The 16,802-nt window shown below is 38.8% G+C and overlaps 1 protein-coding gene across 1 annotated transcript; it reads right to left on the bottom strand.

Moving 5' to 3' along the window:
• Positions 1 to 2,824: 2,824 nt before the first annotated feature.
• LOC139723637 (required for excision 1-B domain-containing protein-like) lies at positions 2,825 to 16,084 on the bottom strand. The gene is made up of 5 exons (XM_071634865.1): positions 16,032 to 16,084; positions 8,944 to 9,026; positions 8,133 to 8,337; positions 5,804 to 5,892; positions 2,825 to 3,449 (listed from the first exon to the last, which is right to left on the bottom strand). The coding sequence occupies exons 1-5, from the start codon at positions 16,032 to 16,034 to the stop codon at positions 3,380 to 3,382; spliced, it is 450 nt and encodes a 149-aa protein (XP_071490966.1). The 5' UTR covers positions 16,035 to 16,084; the 3' UTR covers positions 2,825 to 3,379.
• Between the last annotated feature and the right edge of the window lie 718 nt (positions 16,085 to 16,802).

The following is a 16,802-nucleotide window of genomic DNA, read 5'->3' as shown; positions in this document are numbered from 1 at the left end:
GCTTTTGTTTGACACCTAAGGTTTGATACTTATCTGTTCTATAACAACAAAAATACACCTGTAGAAATCTTTAACAGAATTTTGTAACAACTTTTGATGAGAAAGTACAAATTACAATGGAGATTTTTTTTTTTGTGATTTGTATGAACTGTTGTAAACGTAGGTTTCCCATCTTGTAATTTTTTTTTTCTTTGGTAACTGAATAATAAATGTACAATGCAAATTATTGTACAATGTACATTGTAAATGAACTTCTTTGATTTTGTTTGTGTTTTATCAAGAGTAACTGAGCAATGAATAGCAGTACGTGAAACCCTGATCAGGTGTGGAGAGGACAATGATATAGTTTGGTGTATAATCACAGAGATTGTAAATGAATTTCTCCAATTTATGCTGTATTCATATTTTATCAAGCATAACTCTGAGCAGTAATTAGCACAAGGTGAAATCCAGATAAGTATAGAGAAGTCAAAAATACGTCATGGGGTGTAACCATAGAGATCTATCCTGGTTCATCAGTATATATCTTTATGGGTGTAACAGAAGAGTGTTCTTAGAGGTATTTCTTTCTCAACACATACTGGGTGATGTCAAGTTAGATGCTGGCACTGGTGTTTGGTGGTACACTATCTCAACGCTAGCACCAGTGACAGACCAAACTATGTAATCCAATCACATCACATTCAGACTCTAAATCTATCAACACAGAAAATAGTCATGCTGACAGTGAACACTGTAAGTTGTTGTAGAATGAGTAGATTCATTCGACTCGGATTCATTGTTATTGATCTATAATGGGACATAGAAATGTCATTTCCTTTGACATTTGTACAACAATCATGACAATACAAACACATCTCACATCACAGTTGTTTCAATGACATTTGCAATGAACGTTATATGCATAATATATATTTGAAATAAAAAAATCAACTAAATATGTCTGTACGATTAATGTACCTCCGCTGTGTCACATAATTTTTCCAGAAGTTCACAGTACATTCTAACAACAGCAACGTCAATAACAGCAAAGACGACAACAACAACAACAACAACAAAATGATACTGGAATGTAAAGAGGAAACTCAAAATGTCGGCTGTTTTTGCTGGAAATCTTGAATTTTAAAACAAATCAAATGTGTATACGTGTATAATAATAACTTTCCAAAACTCTTTGGCCCGAATTCACGAAGGTGGTACAAATGAAACCATGGACAAAAACCAGTTACCATGGACAAAAATCATGGAGCGCCAAGTGTCGCATGGAATATTTCGTTATGAAATTGGTCATTTCGTCAACAAAATGACCGTTTCATTGACGAAATTATCATTTTGTAGATGAAATGTTCATTTAGTTACAAAATGTCATTTCGTTACAAAATAATCATTTCATCAACAAAAAGACTGATTTCGTAACGAAATATTCCGTGCGACACTTGGCCCTTCATGGTTTTTGTCCATGGTTTAAACCATGGTTTCATTTGTACCACCTTCCTGAATTCGGGCCCAAAAGTGCCACGTTCGGACGCCCAACTCAGTGGCCGGCATGCCAAACTTGCATACATGTACACGCTTCAGCTTACATGCAAAAACCCACCCACATCAGTCAGTAAGTCGCCCAAATACCACAGTACAATAAATAATTCAAGGTTTAATTTTTGACTGCATTCCTCAAACAGCTTGCGTAGTGATGACACTGACACAAGTCAATCTGCCTACCGGTATTTGAAAACATGAAACTGCAGTTTGTCCTGACACACACACACACACACACATACACAAAGCACACGCAACTGCACTGTAATCAAGCATTTGTTGAAAATAGCCCTATAAGCTAGTTCGGAGTTAGCTCATGGGCGCATTGGTACGAATGACCCTTCTCTTTTCTCAGTCGGTTAGGGGCACTTAACTCGTTTTAGAGCGACATAATGCATAAGCTTTACATAACAATTTATGGGATTCACAATCCTGTTCAAACAAAGAATAGAGTTGCGTAGACCAGATGAGCAGAACGATCCGTCAATTTACACTTGGGAAAGCATCCATTTCATTATTTTGCATTGAATGTATTGACAATCTCTTTCTATTGATATTGCCAAATACCACTTTTGCTGTCCGGTGGATGTGCTGGCAAGCAGCATTTATAAGTATCTCATGAATAATCATTACATTACAGATGCTTATCCCAGTGAATTTAAAAACCATTATGCCTGTTGGTCCGAATGACCTTGTTTCTGCTCATGCGCAAAGTGGAACTACGAACTGGCTTATTGGAACATTACAATATGTAGGTATGATGTACAACAATAAAATTTGCATTGCATGACACCTAGTTTGCCACAAGATTTGACTTGGCCGACACGAGCAGTACCATACATACACTGACACATCTATGCATGTAGAATTGTGGCTTACATGTGACATTTATAAGTCAAATTTTCTCAAAGTTGAAGTGATTTCTTCAGTCTGAATAGATTTGACTTGGGTGAGGTTGACTGTATTACCCTTAACATATATCAGTCGCGAGTTGTTGGAATGTGCACCCTTCATTAAAAAAAGAAAATAAATAAATTAAAAAAATGATTTATTAAAAAACACAATGGACAGAACTCCGAAGGAAGAGGTTCGTGACATGTTCTACAAAGATCCACATTTCTCTGTTACCACTGAAGCAAATTGGATGGGGTTTTCTGTAAGATGTGGGTAATAAGTTATACAAGCGTAATTTCATACCTTGATATTGTATTTGGATTGATTCACAATTTTCAAAGTGTTCATTGCAGAGGGTCCCATTCTGTTTTTGTTTTGTTTTTTGAGGGGGGGGGCATTTGGTATGACCACAAATGAATCCACTCTTCAACACCTCTGAATGGAGAGGAGAGAATTATTGGTCCACACTTTCAATGCCAAAGTTGATACCATACACACCTTTCTACAGTGTATCTGGGGTAAAATCTCACAAATTCCACGTGCTCTCTTCTGTAAACCTTTGTTCGGTAGGAACGGGGCAATCCATGATCACAGATGATGAGACTTATCACACAGACTATTAAAGGCAATGGTCTGAGCCAATCTATAACAGCTATGCTTTACTGTCCTCCTACCATGAGGGAGACATTTTAACCTGTTGAGGGTGGTTTGATTTTGCTACAACATGCATTTCCCATAGACACCTGCCGGAGTATACTCCGAACTCGTCCTCATCGGGTTAATACCCTGGAACTGTCCTCACTTGTTGAACTCTTCAATTGTGTAATCGTCGTGCCTCTAGTATTCAGAGTAGACTTTTGCTTTAGTAGCATGCTACTCTCTTGAGAACAAGTTTGGGCATTTTGAGGCAGCATTGTGCCACAGGAATATGACAGGTTTGATTTGTCCATCATAATCCCTCTCCTTCATATCTCAAGTCCTCCAGAGCATCCGTGATTTGCTCCATCATTCCTGTCAACCTGTTGGAGCAAAAATATGGGTAGGGTGAGGGGGGGGGGGGGAATAAAGACTGCAGTTATACACTGTACATGTACTTACAGTTAATAGCACAGGCTGCAATGCTGCTAATCACACATAATCATTGAAAAAAAAAAGATGATCTTTTTTTGTGAGCATTGTTGATGCCATTTGAAACTCATGAAGGAGCTTGAACATTTCACATTCTTTGTATTACAACAGTTTAATAGATTAAAAACAAAAACAAAATTTGTCATTACTGACAAATTAAGGTGATCCGATTTTTTTTTTAAATCAATGATTTGAGTCCCGATCGCACTAGGCATGACCATACAGGTTTCATCTGTGTTTAGAGACATTGGTCGTGTGATGTTTGGATTCTCATTTAGAAAAGGAAGTCATATCTGCCATCTTTGGTACCAAATTCTGTATACACTAGATAACGAAGATACAGCAACCAATACTTATGGCCTTTGACCCACCTTTACACTCCCAAGATGGCATGTGAGGAAAAAGTGGTTATTTTGTAAAATGATTCTTGCGACATCGTCAATACGTGTGCACAATATGGGAAAGAAATGACATATATTCACCAAGATACAGGATGAAACATTTATGACCTTTGACCCTAATTTACATACCCAAGATGGCGTCTGATCAAGTAGTCGTTATTTTATGAAATAATGTACGTGACATGAACTAAACATGTGCAAAATTTGAGGGTGATAGGGTATGTTTTTCTTGAGTTATTGCAAAGAAAGCTGCAGAAAGAAAGAAATATCTCAATGCATCGAAGATAAGCTTTCATTTCAACCAAAATTTTTGATGTGATCCCGACATCGTATGGAAAAACGAAGGGCTTCTTACGATAGCGTAAAGTCTCAGCTACAACATATTAAAATCTGGGAGAAATTCACCGAAGCATAAGTGAGCTTGTGCTCGATAAAGATAGTCATGTCAATTTTCATTTCCAGAAAAACTGCACTCCCATACAGATAACACGTAAACTGGTCAAATTTGACAAGGTTACTTTCAATCCATTTTTACGAGGTGATGCCATCATCCAATTTTAGTACATTAATGAAAGAACATTCAATAAGCTACAACATACTGAAATTTGGGTGAAAATTGCAAAGGATAAGTGAGATACGCTCGAGTGAACTTGAAATTTGATGACGTCATTTTGAAAGTTTACTGTTTTTACTTTATTAAGAAATTTCATATCTTTCAATCATTTTGCCAGCATCGCCAACCCATGAAATGACATGTACAACTCATCAGCTTTCAAAATATGTAAAGAAAATGGGGGGGGGGGGGGGGGGGGGGGGTTCACCGTCCATCCTGACGAGTAAAATTGGATTTAAAATTGGCAGTTTTTTGGCATAGTTGCACTGTATATCGCCGTTGACGCAAGAGCGGAATTTCAACTTTGACGGGCCCGTATGACGTCATAATGAGTCGGATTGACTTGAAACTTGGTAGAAATATTCCTTGACATTTCAGACATCCGATCAAAGTGAAAAAATGGGAAATTTCTATTGCATGTGAGCTGTGCGTGCGTATATGCGCGCGCGCGCGCGTACGTGTCCGTCCAATTTTTTCAATTTTTCAAAAAATGCTTCAAATGGTCTGAAACATGTGCAAAAAAAGTTTGAGCTCGATCGGAGCACACAGATATTTGAACGCGCGCGTACGCGCACGTTTTAAGGGTAAAGATGAATTTTGAGAATATGAGTATAATGCACTTGACTTGAAATATATGTGACGTAAATATGACTGAAAAATTCCATTCTATTAATGAGATATGAATGAAAATGTGTTTTCATATAATGACGTCATAGTGACATCACGGTCAACTGATCACAATGATTTCACTAGATCTGTCGTCTTTGGGACACCATACATACATGATAAAAGTTTGACATTGAGAGGTAATGCACTTTCTGAGCTAACCTCTGCACAACTTTTGAGGAGAAATAAAGAAAGAAACAAAGAAAGAAGAAAGAATCCGTACAGATACAGAAGGTGATCCGAGAGGATACTCGGATCACCTAACAAAAAACTTCAGTAAGAAGCTTCCATTTATACTTGCAACCACCTAGTGAATCTGAAATACCAGTACTGATTGTCTGGGAACACCGATGAGCATATCCTTCACAAGTAAAGACTGAAATGTAAACGTAAAAGCAATTAAATCATCTGACTGCGATGTATATACACCCAAATGAAATTAAACATTGCATTACACATGTGTTGCTGATGAAAGATATTTGGCATTAAAGCATATGGTCTTTTACTCAACTACAATCTGATGCAGACTTACGTGGCAAAAAGAAGCCCAAAAAGATTTACTCACTTAGCCTTGAGCTCAGAAATTTCTCTGGAATGCTCCTCATTCCCTGGTTCATCTTGAAGTCGCTGTTTGGCCAACTGCAACACAGCTGTCTGTGGGAAGAAGTGATGATGAAAGAATGGGTTTACAAATCTAGGGCTTTCTCATTACGACTTCTCCTTTGCTTTTGTTATTTTATTATTGTTTTGTTCTTTAAATTTTCTCTTATTTTTGTGTTTGTGCATATAAAGAAGAAGTATCATACCAGCCCAAGTGATAGAGGTAATTTGCAATTACAGTGCACTCCCGTTATAACGAAATGCTCGGGACCGGCAGTTTTATTTCGTTATAACGAAATTTCGTTATAACCGAACAAATACAATATATAACGAAAACAAGGAAACCACATATATACACTGTATATATCATATTCTGTTTGCTGAATACTCATCTACACTGGAAAGCTATGTGAAATGTGATGGGATAACTGTATCACAATAAGAAACGCAAGTTCCCCTCAGAAACTGTGGAACGAACACACAGTGGTGTGAAGCGTTCACCCATGTAGAGACGCTATAAATGCTTGTTCCGCTACGTATTTTCGAAAGCAATTCGCATTTCATTATAATGGAGCATATTTCTTTTGTTTTTCTTTGTCTGTGGCGCTCGGAAAAGACTTCGTTATAACGGAAATTTCGCTATAACCGTGTTCGTTATAAGCGAATTTTTTACCATAGACTTTAATGGTGATAATTTTGGGACCAGAAGATTTACTTCGTTATAACGAAATTTCGTTATAACGAAATTTTGTTATAACCGTGTTCGTTATAACGGGAGTGCACTGTACTGTATAATATGTTTGTCACTCGTGACAGATGAAACAGACTGGTATCTCATCTTTTCCCTTCACAGATTGGTATAGGCTTACCAGAAATGAATGATACAAAATAACACAGCTGGAAGAGAATTGTCTCTTCAGTGACATGACAGCACAAGAAAACATTTCATCTTGCCAAAAAGATTGTGCTTTATTTGTTTGTGCACACACACACACACACACACACACACACACACATATACACAAGTTGTCATACCAGTGTCACAACAGCCCAATCTGAGCCCCACTACTTGCAACTCAACACTGAATGATTACATAGAATACTACTGTAATGAATCATATTTATTCTACGAATTGCAAGTCTTGAACAAAAAAACAAAAAAACAAAACAAAACAACAACAACAACAAACAACTTATCTATGGCTACATGATAACTTAATTTACAGAGAGAAACACCTTGTTCTTCTGTTAAAGGTCCTGTTTACCTTTGGGAGCAGTGATTTAAGAAATGTTCAAGTTATCATTTTTGATGCATATGTGTAGGTCAGTTTATCACAAAACATCCTACCAGATAAATTTTTTTGCAATAAAGCCTTAAAGGGAACCCAAACCCAAAGAGCAATGTGGATCGAGTGAAAACAGCAACATTAGTAGAACACATCAGTGGAAGTTTGAGGAAAATCCGACTATCGATGCAAAAGTTATGAATTTTTAAAAGTTTTGGTGTTGGAACCGCTGGATGAGGAGACTACTAAAGGTTATGACATATGTGTGGACAACAATGTAAAGAAAATATAAAGGAAAATTCCAAAAAAATTTACTTTTCTAGGATAATGAAAGAGCACATGACTAACAGCTTTCAGAAAGCAGGGGGAATAATTGCTACCCTTAACATACCAGTATGTCAGTATCAAGTTGATGAAATATGTAATTTTCATGAAAAATGAATTTTTGTGGAATTCCCTCTATATTTTCTTTATATTGTTGTCCACTCATACGTCATAACCTCTAGTAGTCTCCTCATTCAGCGGTTCCTACACCAAAACTTTAAAAATTCATAACTTTTGCATCGATTGTCCGATTTTCCTCAAACTTCCATTGATGTGTTCTACTATTAAATGTTGCTGCTTTCACTCAATCCACATTGCTCTTTGGGTTTGGGTTCCCTTTAAATATAAGGACATATCACTATTTTTCTCATTAAACCATAACTGTACATGGTTTAGTCTGGATAAATTTTTATTATAACTATTATTCACATTTTGTATATTTGACAATACTCAACATCAATTACACTGGTTCAAATTTTTACACTGGTTGTTTCTATCCCTAACTCACATTTTAGAACTATTTTGAAGCACCAATGATAGGTTTTTGTTTCATCTGCAAATGGTAAATTATGCCTTTAAAATTAACTATATATCTCTTCCAGTTAATCTCTGTCTTATCTATATATCTCTCGCACATTTGGCTCTCGAGAAACATTTCTGAAATTATATTTTTTGGCTTCATACCTTTTCCAATTTATCTCTCTCTGCTTCCTGTACTTTCTTCAAGCAGTCAGCGATATCCCCCTTCTGATACTTCTCTCTGAAGAGATCCTCAATCTCGATGATTCGTTTGGAGATGCGGTTGAATTCTTCAGTGCAGTTGTGAACCACCTGACGGTACGCTTGAAAGTCATAGTCTGGGGATGTCTGGAGATAGGTCTTGTGTCCTCTGCCAGGAAAACATAATTGCCCAGCTTCAATACAAAAAAAAATACCTTTGTTTCCCCAATGGTTACCAGTACACATTAAAGACATCACATAATACACAACTGAAGCCATTAACGGCAAGTTCCCACATGCTGCACTTTCTTGGTAGTAATTGATAAAGAGCTGAGTTTTGCTTTTCAGTTGAAACCATCATACAATATTCCAACCTCCAGCTACGAGATGAAACTTAAAAGATAAAATGAGTTCTTTTTTTCCCCAGTAGTTTATAACTTGAAATCTGCAATTAAGATAAGCTTGGCTGATAAGCAGTGATACTCACAATATTTTTCTTGTTGTGACACAGAGATAAGTGACCTGTGACAAATGACCTGTTGGTTTTGATTAATGGTGAGCATGGTCAAAATCCAATTTGAATGGCTGGTCAAATGATATTCCCGAATACTTTTGTTTGGCCAGTCTCATATTCACAGAAGTTAACATACACAACGTGAAGTGACTATTCATTTAGATAGCTTGAATATACTTCTAGATGTTTCACATCCCCTCACCCCCCCCCCCCCAAAAAAAAAATGAATAGGAAGAAAGAATGAATATACACTATACTTACTCATCCAAACTTCTGTACACTTTTATTCTCTCTTCCTGAAGGACGTAAAACTCATGAAGTAACATTTTGGGATCTTCATCCTTCTGGAAAAAAAAAGAGAGTAAATGATGTGTAGGCCTGTGAACTGCAAATTTGATAATGCACATCATATCATCAGTTGGTGCTCCAGCATTGAAAAAAACAACAACAACTTGAATAGAAGCAGTTTTCACACACAACCTTCCCAAACTTTGCTCAAAATAACTGATTACACAGTGATTGTGAGTCAGATAAAACTGTATGGTGCCCCGCCCTTACGAAAAAGTCCTGTGGTACTCCTGTGGTAATTACCACAGGACGGTACCACAGGACAGTACCACAGGACAGTACCACAGGAAAGTACCACAGAACAGTACCACAGGAATTGTCCTGTGGTATTTTGGGACATACCACAGGACGGTACCACAGGAATTCCTGTGGTATTTTGGGACGTACCACAGGGCAGTACCACAGGAAAGTACCACAGGACCGGTACCACAGAACAGTACCACAGGAATTCCTGTGGTATTTTGGGACGTACCACAGGGCAGTACCACAGGAATTTCTGTGGTATTTTGTGACGTACCACAGGGCAGTACCACAGGACTAGTACCACAGAACAGTACCACAGGAACTGTCCTGTGGTATTTTGGGACAGTACCACAGGTCGATCATTACCACACAGCATTACCACAGGGCAGTACCACACAGCATTTCCATGGTACCACAGGAGAGTACCACACAGGATAGATCGAAAAAAAAATCTTGGAGAATTTTAGCCACATATCAAGGAATATTCCTGATAGGTGAGTGATGGATTTCAGGACAAACATGGCCCTACTTAATAACCTGTCCTACTCCTAACATATAACCTCAAACGAGAGTCTAATGGCCAAGTGCCAATCTAGTCCTATAATAGATCTATAATAGTCATATTCTATTCCTAGGTAGCCATCGACCGTATCAGTACATATATATATGGCCGTCTATCCGTAAAGCATTAAGGCATGGTTACTAACTCGATTATACTTGATTATCAAGATATGAAATTGCACTTTCATAACAATATCTATGATATTGGGAATAACATAACATAATTAGACAATCTTTCATAAAGTTCAAAGTAAGTTCCATCATCAATATTTTGACTTTTTAAGTCATATATGTATTTTCTAAAATCTAGAGTGGTTTTTATGAATATTCATGAGCTATGTAAAAATTTGTACCACAGGAGTACCACAGGAGTACCACAGGAGTACCACAGAAGTCCTCATGCTTTACATCAGCACTAAATAGGTAATACTGTAGGAGTATAGGACAGGATAAGTAATGGCAAATCAATTGCTATAATTCACAGCATAACTCATCTATCAATTAATTGAGGAATATTAATATGTGCTTTTTTGTTTGTATTTTTGTTATAAATTTCAGTTGATTCTGCCTTACAATTTTCCTGTGTGGTACTCCTGTGTGGTACTGCTGTTTGATATTCTCCTGATGTGATAGTCCTCTGGTATAAAAAGTTAAGAAAAAAAAAAGAATATCCTGTAGCATTTTTCTGTGGTACCGTACTTACAAATTTAATTTGCTGTGTGGTACTTCTGTGTGGAATAGCACCATATTATGATTTTCCTGTGGGATTTTGGACAGTTCCTATGGTACTCTCCTGTGGTATACATCGAAAATTACCACAGGAATTCCTGTCGTACTGTCCTGTGGTACGTCCCAAAATTCCACAGGACAATTCGTGTGGTACTGTCCTGTGGTATGTACCAAAATACCACAGGACAAGTCATGTGGTACTGTCCTGTGGTACTATCCTGTGGTACTTTCCTGTGGTACTTTCCTGTGGTACTGCCCTGTATGTGCTGTCCTGTGGTACATCCCAAAATACCACAAGACAAGTCTTGTGGTACTATCCTGTGGTACTGCCCTGTGGTACGTCCCAAAATACCACAGGACAAGTCGTGTGGTACTGTCCTGTGGTACTATCCTGTGGTACTTTCCTGTGGTACTGTCCTGTGGTACTGCCCTGTGGTATTGTCCTGTGGTACTGCCCTGTGGTACTGTCCTGTGGTACGTCCCAAAATACCACAGGACAAGTCGTGAGGTAGTGTCCTGTGGTAATATCCTGTGGTACTGTCCTGTGGTACTGTCCTGTGGTACGTCCCAAAATACCACAGGACAATTCCTGTGGTACTGTCCTGTGGTATGTCCCAAAATACCACAGGACAAGTCGTGTGGTACTGTCCTGTGGTACGTCCCAAAATACCACAGGACAAGTCGTGTGGTACTTTCCTGTGGTACTATCCTGTGGTACTTTCCTGTGGTACTGCCCTGTGGTACGTCCCAAAATGCCACAGGACAAGTCGTGTGGTACTGTCCTGTGGTACTATCCTGTGGTACTTTCATGTGGTACTGCCCTGTGGTACGTCACAAAATACCACAGGACAAGTCGTGTGGTACTGCCCTGTGGTACGTCCCAAAATACCACAGGACAAGTCGTGTGGTACTATCCTATGGGCAATTCCGCAGTTAGGTGGACATGACATGGATAAAAGAAATGTGCCTCTTTATCTTACTCTTTAATCTAGGTATCAACTAATGCCATGGATGTTCACCAATCATTAAGGTCTTTCAAATTCAGTAGATTTTATCTTTCGTATTGATTGATTTCGCGAGATCTAAAACCATCATTTAAAATGTACATGTGGGACTGGGGATGCTGAAATTCACTTAAATGCAAATTACAGTGGGTTCCTTTGAAATTTTTTCCTCAAAGTTTTGCTAAAGGGTAAAAGATACGTCACAAAATACCACAGGACAAGTCGTGTGGTACTGCCCTGTGGTACGTCCCAAAATACCACAGGACAAGTCGTGTGGTACTATCCTATGGGCAATTCCGCAGTTAGGTGGACATGACATGGATAAAAGAAATGTGCCTCTTTATCTTACTCTTTAATCTAGGTATCAACTAATGCCATGGATGTTCACCAATCATTAAGGTCTTTCAAATTCAGTAGATTTTATCTTTCGTATTGATTGATTTCGCGAGATCTAAAACCATCATTTAAAATGTACATGTGGGACTGGGGATGCTGAAATTCACTTAAATGCAAATTACAGTGGGTTCCTTTGAAATTTTTTCCTCAAAGTTTTGCTAAAGGGTAAAAGATACATACATTTAAATACTCCAGAAGTCATGTGACATTTTGTCAATTACAAAAGGGTGAAATGACCTGCGGAATCACTCCGGACAAATGTAACGTTACTAACCGTAACGTTACTAACCATGCTTTTGGGGGTCTAGCTAAGAAATTATTGGTCGAACTGCTAAAAAACATTGTGTGAACATTTGTCATGATGCAATAATTGAAATTAATGCAACACTTTGTTTGAAGTAACTTGAATTTTTGCACACTTTTTGTTACAAGACATTGATTTTTTTGTCATGTCCTTTTTTCGTAACGTTACTAACCAGCCCTTTAAGTTGCCATAGCAATACTATTATTTCTTGGATTTTATTCATTCTTTTCTGTATCATAAACCTGGGAATGATGAACATGTTTTTGACATAATTTTGGCTTGAAATGAATAAATGGTAATTTAGTAGTAAAAACAAATATCTTAATTTGTTCAAATGTAACGTTACTAACCGCGGAATTGCCCCTATGGTACTTTCCTGTGGTACTGTCCTGTGGTACTGCTCTGTGGTACTGTCCTGTGGTACTGCCCTGTGGTACTGTCCTGTGGTACGTCCCAAAATACCACAGGACAAGTCGTGAGGTACTGTCATGTGGTACTATCCTGTGGTACTGTCCTGTTGTACTGTCCTGTGGTACGTCCCAAAATACCACAGGAAAATTCCTGTGGTACTGTCATGTGGTACTATCCTGTGGTACTTTCCTGTGGTACTGTCCTGTGGAACTGCCCTGTGGTACTGTCCTGTGGTACGTCCTAAAATACCACAGAACAAGTCGTGTGGTACTGTCCTGTGGTACTATCCTGTGGTACTTTCCTGTTGTACTCTCCTGTGGTACGTCCCAAAATACCACAGGACAATTTGTGTGTATACTGTCTTGTGGTACTGTCCTGTGGTCCTTTCCTGTGGCAATGTCCTGTGGTACTGCCCTGTGGTACATCCCCGAGTACCACACGAGCCTGTGACACAGTACCACACAGTTCCTGTGTTAACATATATTTGTGTGGTACATTGTGTGGTACCAACAAGTACCACAGGGGAGCCTGTAAAACAGTACCACACAGTTCCTGTGGTAACATTTATTTATGTGGTACATTGTGTGGTACTGACAAGTACTACAGGGAGTACCCTACAAGCCTGTGGTACAGTACCACACAGTTCCTGTGGTAACATTACAAGTGTGTGGTACATTGTGTGGTACCGACAAGTACCACAGGGAGTACCACAGGACTTTTTTGTTAGGGTGATCATATCACACCAATGCCACAACCATCCTGCAAATACAATTTGTAAGATATTATAAGAATCTGTCCTATTCATCGGAAATTTTTAATGTATAGTATTCATTTATGTAGTATTCAATCTTAATTACGCTGATTAACTTTTGTTTTTTTTGTTTTTGTTTTGTTCACATGATTGAACCTGGGGTCAAATACTGCTATGCACTGGATTGTATGCCCAGCTATGAAGGGTAGAGCTCCAATAATAGGCTCTTGTCAAGAAAAACGGTGAAAAAGGCTGGCATATGCATGAACCATTACAAGTCACACACTCATATCTTTTATTTTAATAACAAATGCAAATAAGACTAAGCACTACACTTGATACAGTTGTTATCTGCCAACGGTCAGACATGCATGGTTCTAAGCTATAGGTAAGTGGTATGATGAAATTTCTTCTGGTAAGTCTATTAGCTTTGAAAAAAGAAGAAGACATTTTTAGATCAATCATTTGTATTCTTCCTCTAGCAAAGCCTAATAAAAGAGCACCTTCACTAGGCACTTAACATCCATAACATCAATATAGGTCTACTGATACAGTTTTAGACCTTGATCTATCAGTAAACTGTTGTCATTCACACTTCTGCATTACTAGTTGTGACAAGTAGAGACCTGTACATCAGATGTAATTGTTTTCAAAATCCTATATAACCCTGGCTATTTTTAAATTGAAGGGGGGGGGGGGGGGGAGGGGTTACTTGGCTCCCCTAAGATCTTAGCTGTGGATTGTGCGATCGTGGTGAAAATCGGCACGCACATTGCCCATCGCGTCATCTCCAACTTCAATAGTGCATAAATAACTTTTCCCAAAAATGGCCATTTTTTCTATATTAATTTCATAGGACCTATGCTAATTTAATATGCTATCAAATTTATGCACAGCCCTCCCCCTCCCAAATATTTTTGTGCATAAGATTTTAATCTCTATGTTCTAAGTCCTGAAATAAAGCTTGAATGAAATGCGCTAAATTCTGTCTAAACCTGAATTCTTTTTTGTAGTGTATGAACGAATTTACATGAAAAAAAATTGCATCATCAAAATGAATTTATGATCTATTGTTTTATATTTCTTATGCAGACACGCTTATTCATTTTTACACGTAAGAGTCACTGAAAACTTGTTTTTTTAAAGACATTGGTCACGAAAATGTGCTAACACTAGTTAGTTCAAAGCAAGAGCAACATTTGATTTAGTACCATAGCAGGCTCTCTCCTCAAGCTAACCCTGGGGCACTCCTTCACACAGTTATACATTACTCTCCGCATAATCGGGTAGGCTCGGGCAGAGGGTTTCTTACCCGATTTCTAAAAGCGGAGTACCCGATGAACAGAAGAACACTTCTCATTCACAATTGACACACACAATGTGTATGTACATGAATTGTACACTGCACCAAACACCTACACTGTATGCTTAACATGCGTGCTTGCACGGCATACTATACATACCTTACACTTGCTCAGTAAAGAACAATAATTTACATTCTTTTTATGGACAAATATGTCTTCAGAAAACTTTGTCGTTTGACTATAGACTCCTCGGTAACATGCAGGCGTTTTCCGAAATAAACACATCTCTTTGCGTGCCTAGCAACGTAGAATGTCGGGTATTACTTTTCGAGAAGTGACTAGGGAAAAGTAAGATTATGGAGCTGGTGCATGGCCTGATTTTCGTTGCAATCTTCTCGTATTGTGAATGTTGTTGCGGAGCAAGGGAGGAGTGCAAGTGTGTTCAACTCCTGTCTGTCTATGCAATTGCGAGTGCCACCTACATGTGTAATGTTCGTTTACATGTGGCAAGTCGGTAGTGGTACATGTGTTTTCATGTTTAATCACTCCCCAATTGATCGGTTTTCTTTGCAAATTAAGCAGAGAATGCGATTAGCCAATAAAAATTTGACATCCATGATTTCTTGAAGGGTTATATCTGCGATAAAATGTGGGAAGAAATTAGATAAGAAGAAAATTATTTACCCATTTATGCGGAGAGGCAACCCGATTATCAGGTAATTTTAATGTGCATTGGAACCAATTATGACATTACTACCCAATTAAACGAGTAAATTTTACCCGTTTAAGCGATACCCGGTTACGCGGAGAGTACTGTAGTAGTACTTATACTGTGTTTGGGCTGATCGCAGTTATCCTCAAGCACACCCCCCCCCCCCCGATTTTTGCAAATAGCAATAATATACATGTAGATATTAAAAGGGTGTACATCTCAAGTTAAATCAATGCCAAAATGTGCACAAGATCATGAGATGAGAATTTCAGCCCCCAAACATTTGTTTTAGAATCATCAGACATCACAAAAATTCGGGGGGGGGGGGGGGTATGTAGCCCCTCCACTCCCCGCCCTCATCCCCGCGCACTCCCTGGCTACATTGAACACGTTTATTCAGTATCAGTCCAGGAGCACTAGCTACTAAGTTGCTGGTCTTTTTTTACAATTACCAACCAAGAACTGCTGCAACTAATCACTATACACTAGTCACTACACATATTTGAACGTATGGGATTACGGAAATTTAGACAAATGGCAGCAACTAACTAACGTTCATTACATATCATTACAATGTGACGCTCACCATTTTTTTCAAAATAATTCAGCTTACAGCCTTGTCCACTGGTACAGTTTCTGGAGCTTTTCCAGAAATATTTCTTCTTCATGAGCAAAAACAAGCTCACGCCCGCGGTCCTAAGCAGTGCAGTGGTGACTGGTGATGGTGGGAGCACGAGAACATTGCGCAATACGTAGAACTCAACATCAACATCTCCCCCGCGCCGGGGGTTAGCATCACGCATAAAAGCATGCATCGCTCGTTGTATTTATTGATCGGGCACGGGAAGCATGGCCACTGCACTGAGGCACAGGCGGAGTGCTAGGGAATGAAGGTAACTGGGTTGTAGTACATCGCAAGCTCAGAGCTAACTCATGAACTAGCCTAGCGGCAACGGCGTGGCGGGTAGGTAAGCTTCTCTTCGGTCTCGAGTCCTATTCCCACGCAGACTTCTCATTTAATTACTTGCAACGAATTGTACCTCCATGATCAGACTTTGCCTTTGCAGTTTTCAGCTACCAGTGCTATGCTGCGGCCCGATTTCTTCCACCTTTCGACGCAAGCCTTCGACGTCTAGCTAGTTGGCTGCTACTATAGTACGGTAACTTTTATTTTATACTGGCATTGGCTAGTGTCGATTGCCGCCATCGCATAAGGCAAGAAAATTTACTTAACTACAGTTATTACCAGCTGATTACAGTGTAACTGTTCGACTCTTGTTTACTCTCCTTGATCTAGCTGGTTAAAACGGTCTATGATGCCAAACACTGGAGGAAGTGTGCTGTGTGGGGTCGTGTG

This window comes from Diadema antillarum, unplaced genomic scaffold (assembly GCF_040938485.1).
Source record: "Diadema antillarum isolate AM-2024a unplaced genomic scaffold, OU_Dant_1.0 scf00000197, whole genome shotgun sequence".
NCBI classification, from domain to species: domain Eukaryota; kingdom Metazoa; phylum Echinodermata; class Echinoidea; order Diadematoida; family Diadematidae; genus Diadema; species Diadema antillarum.
Note: the sequence above shows the minus strand (reverse complement) of the source record. Positions and strands in the feature narration are given on the sequence as shown.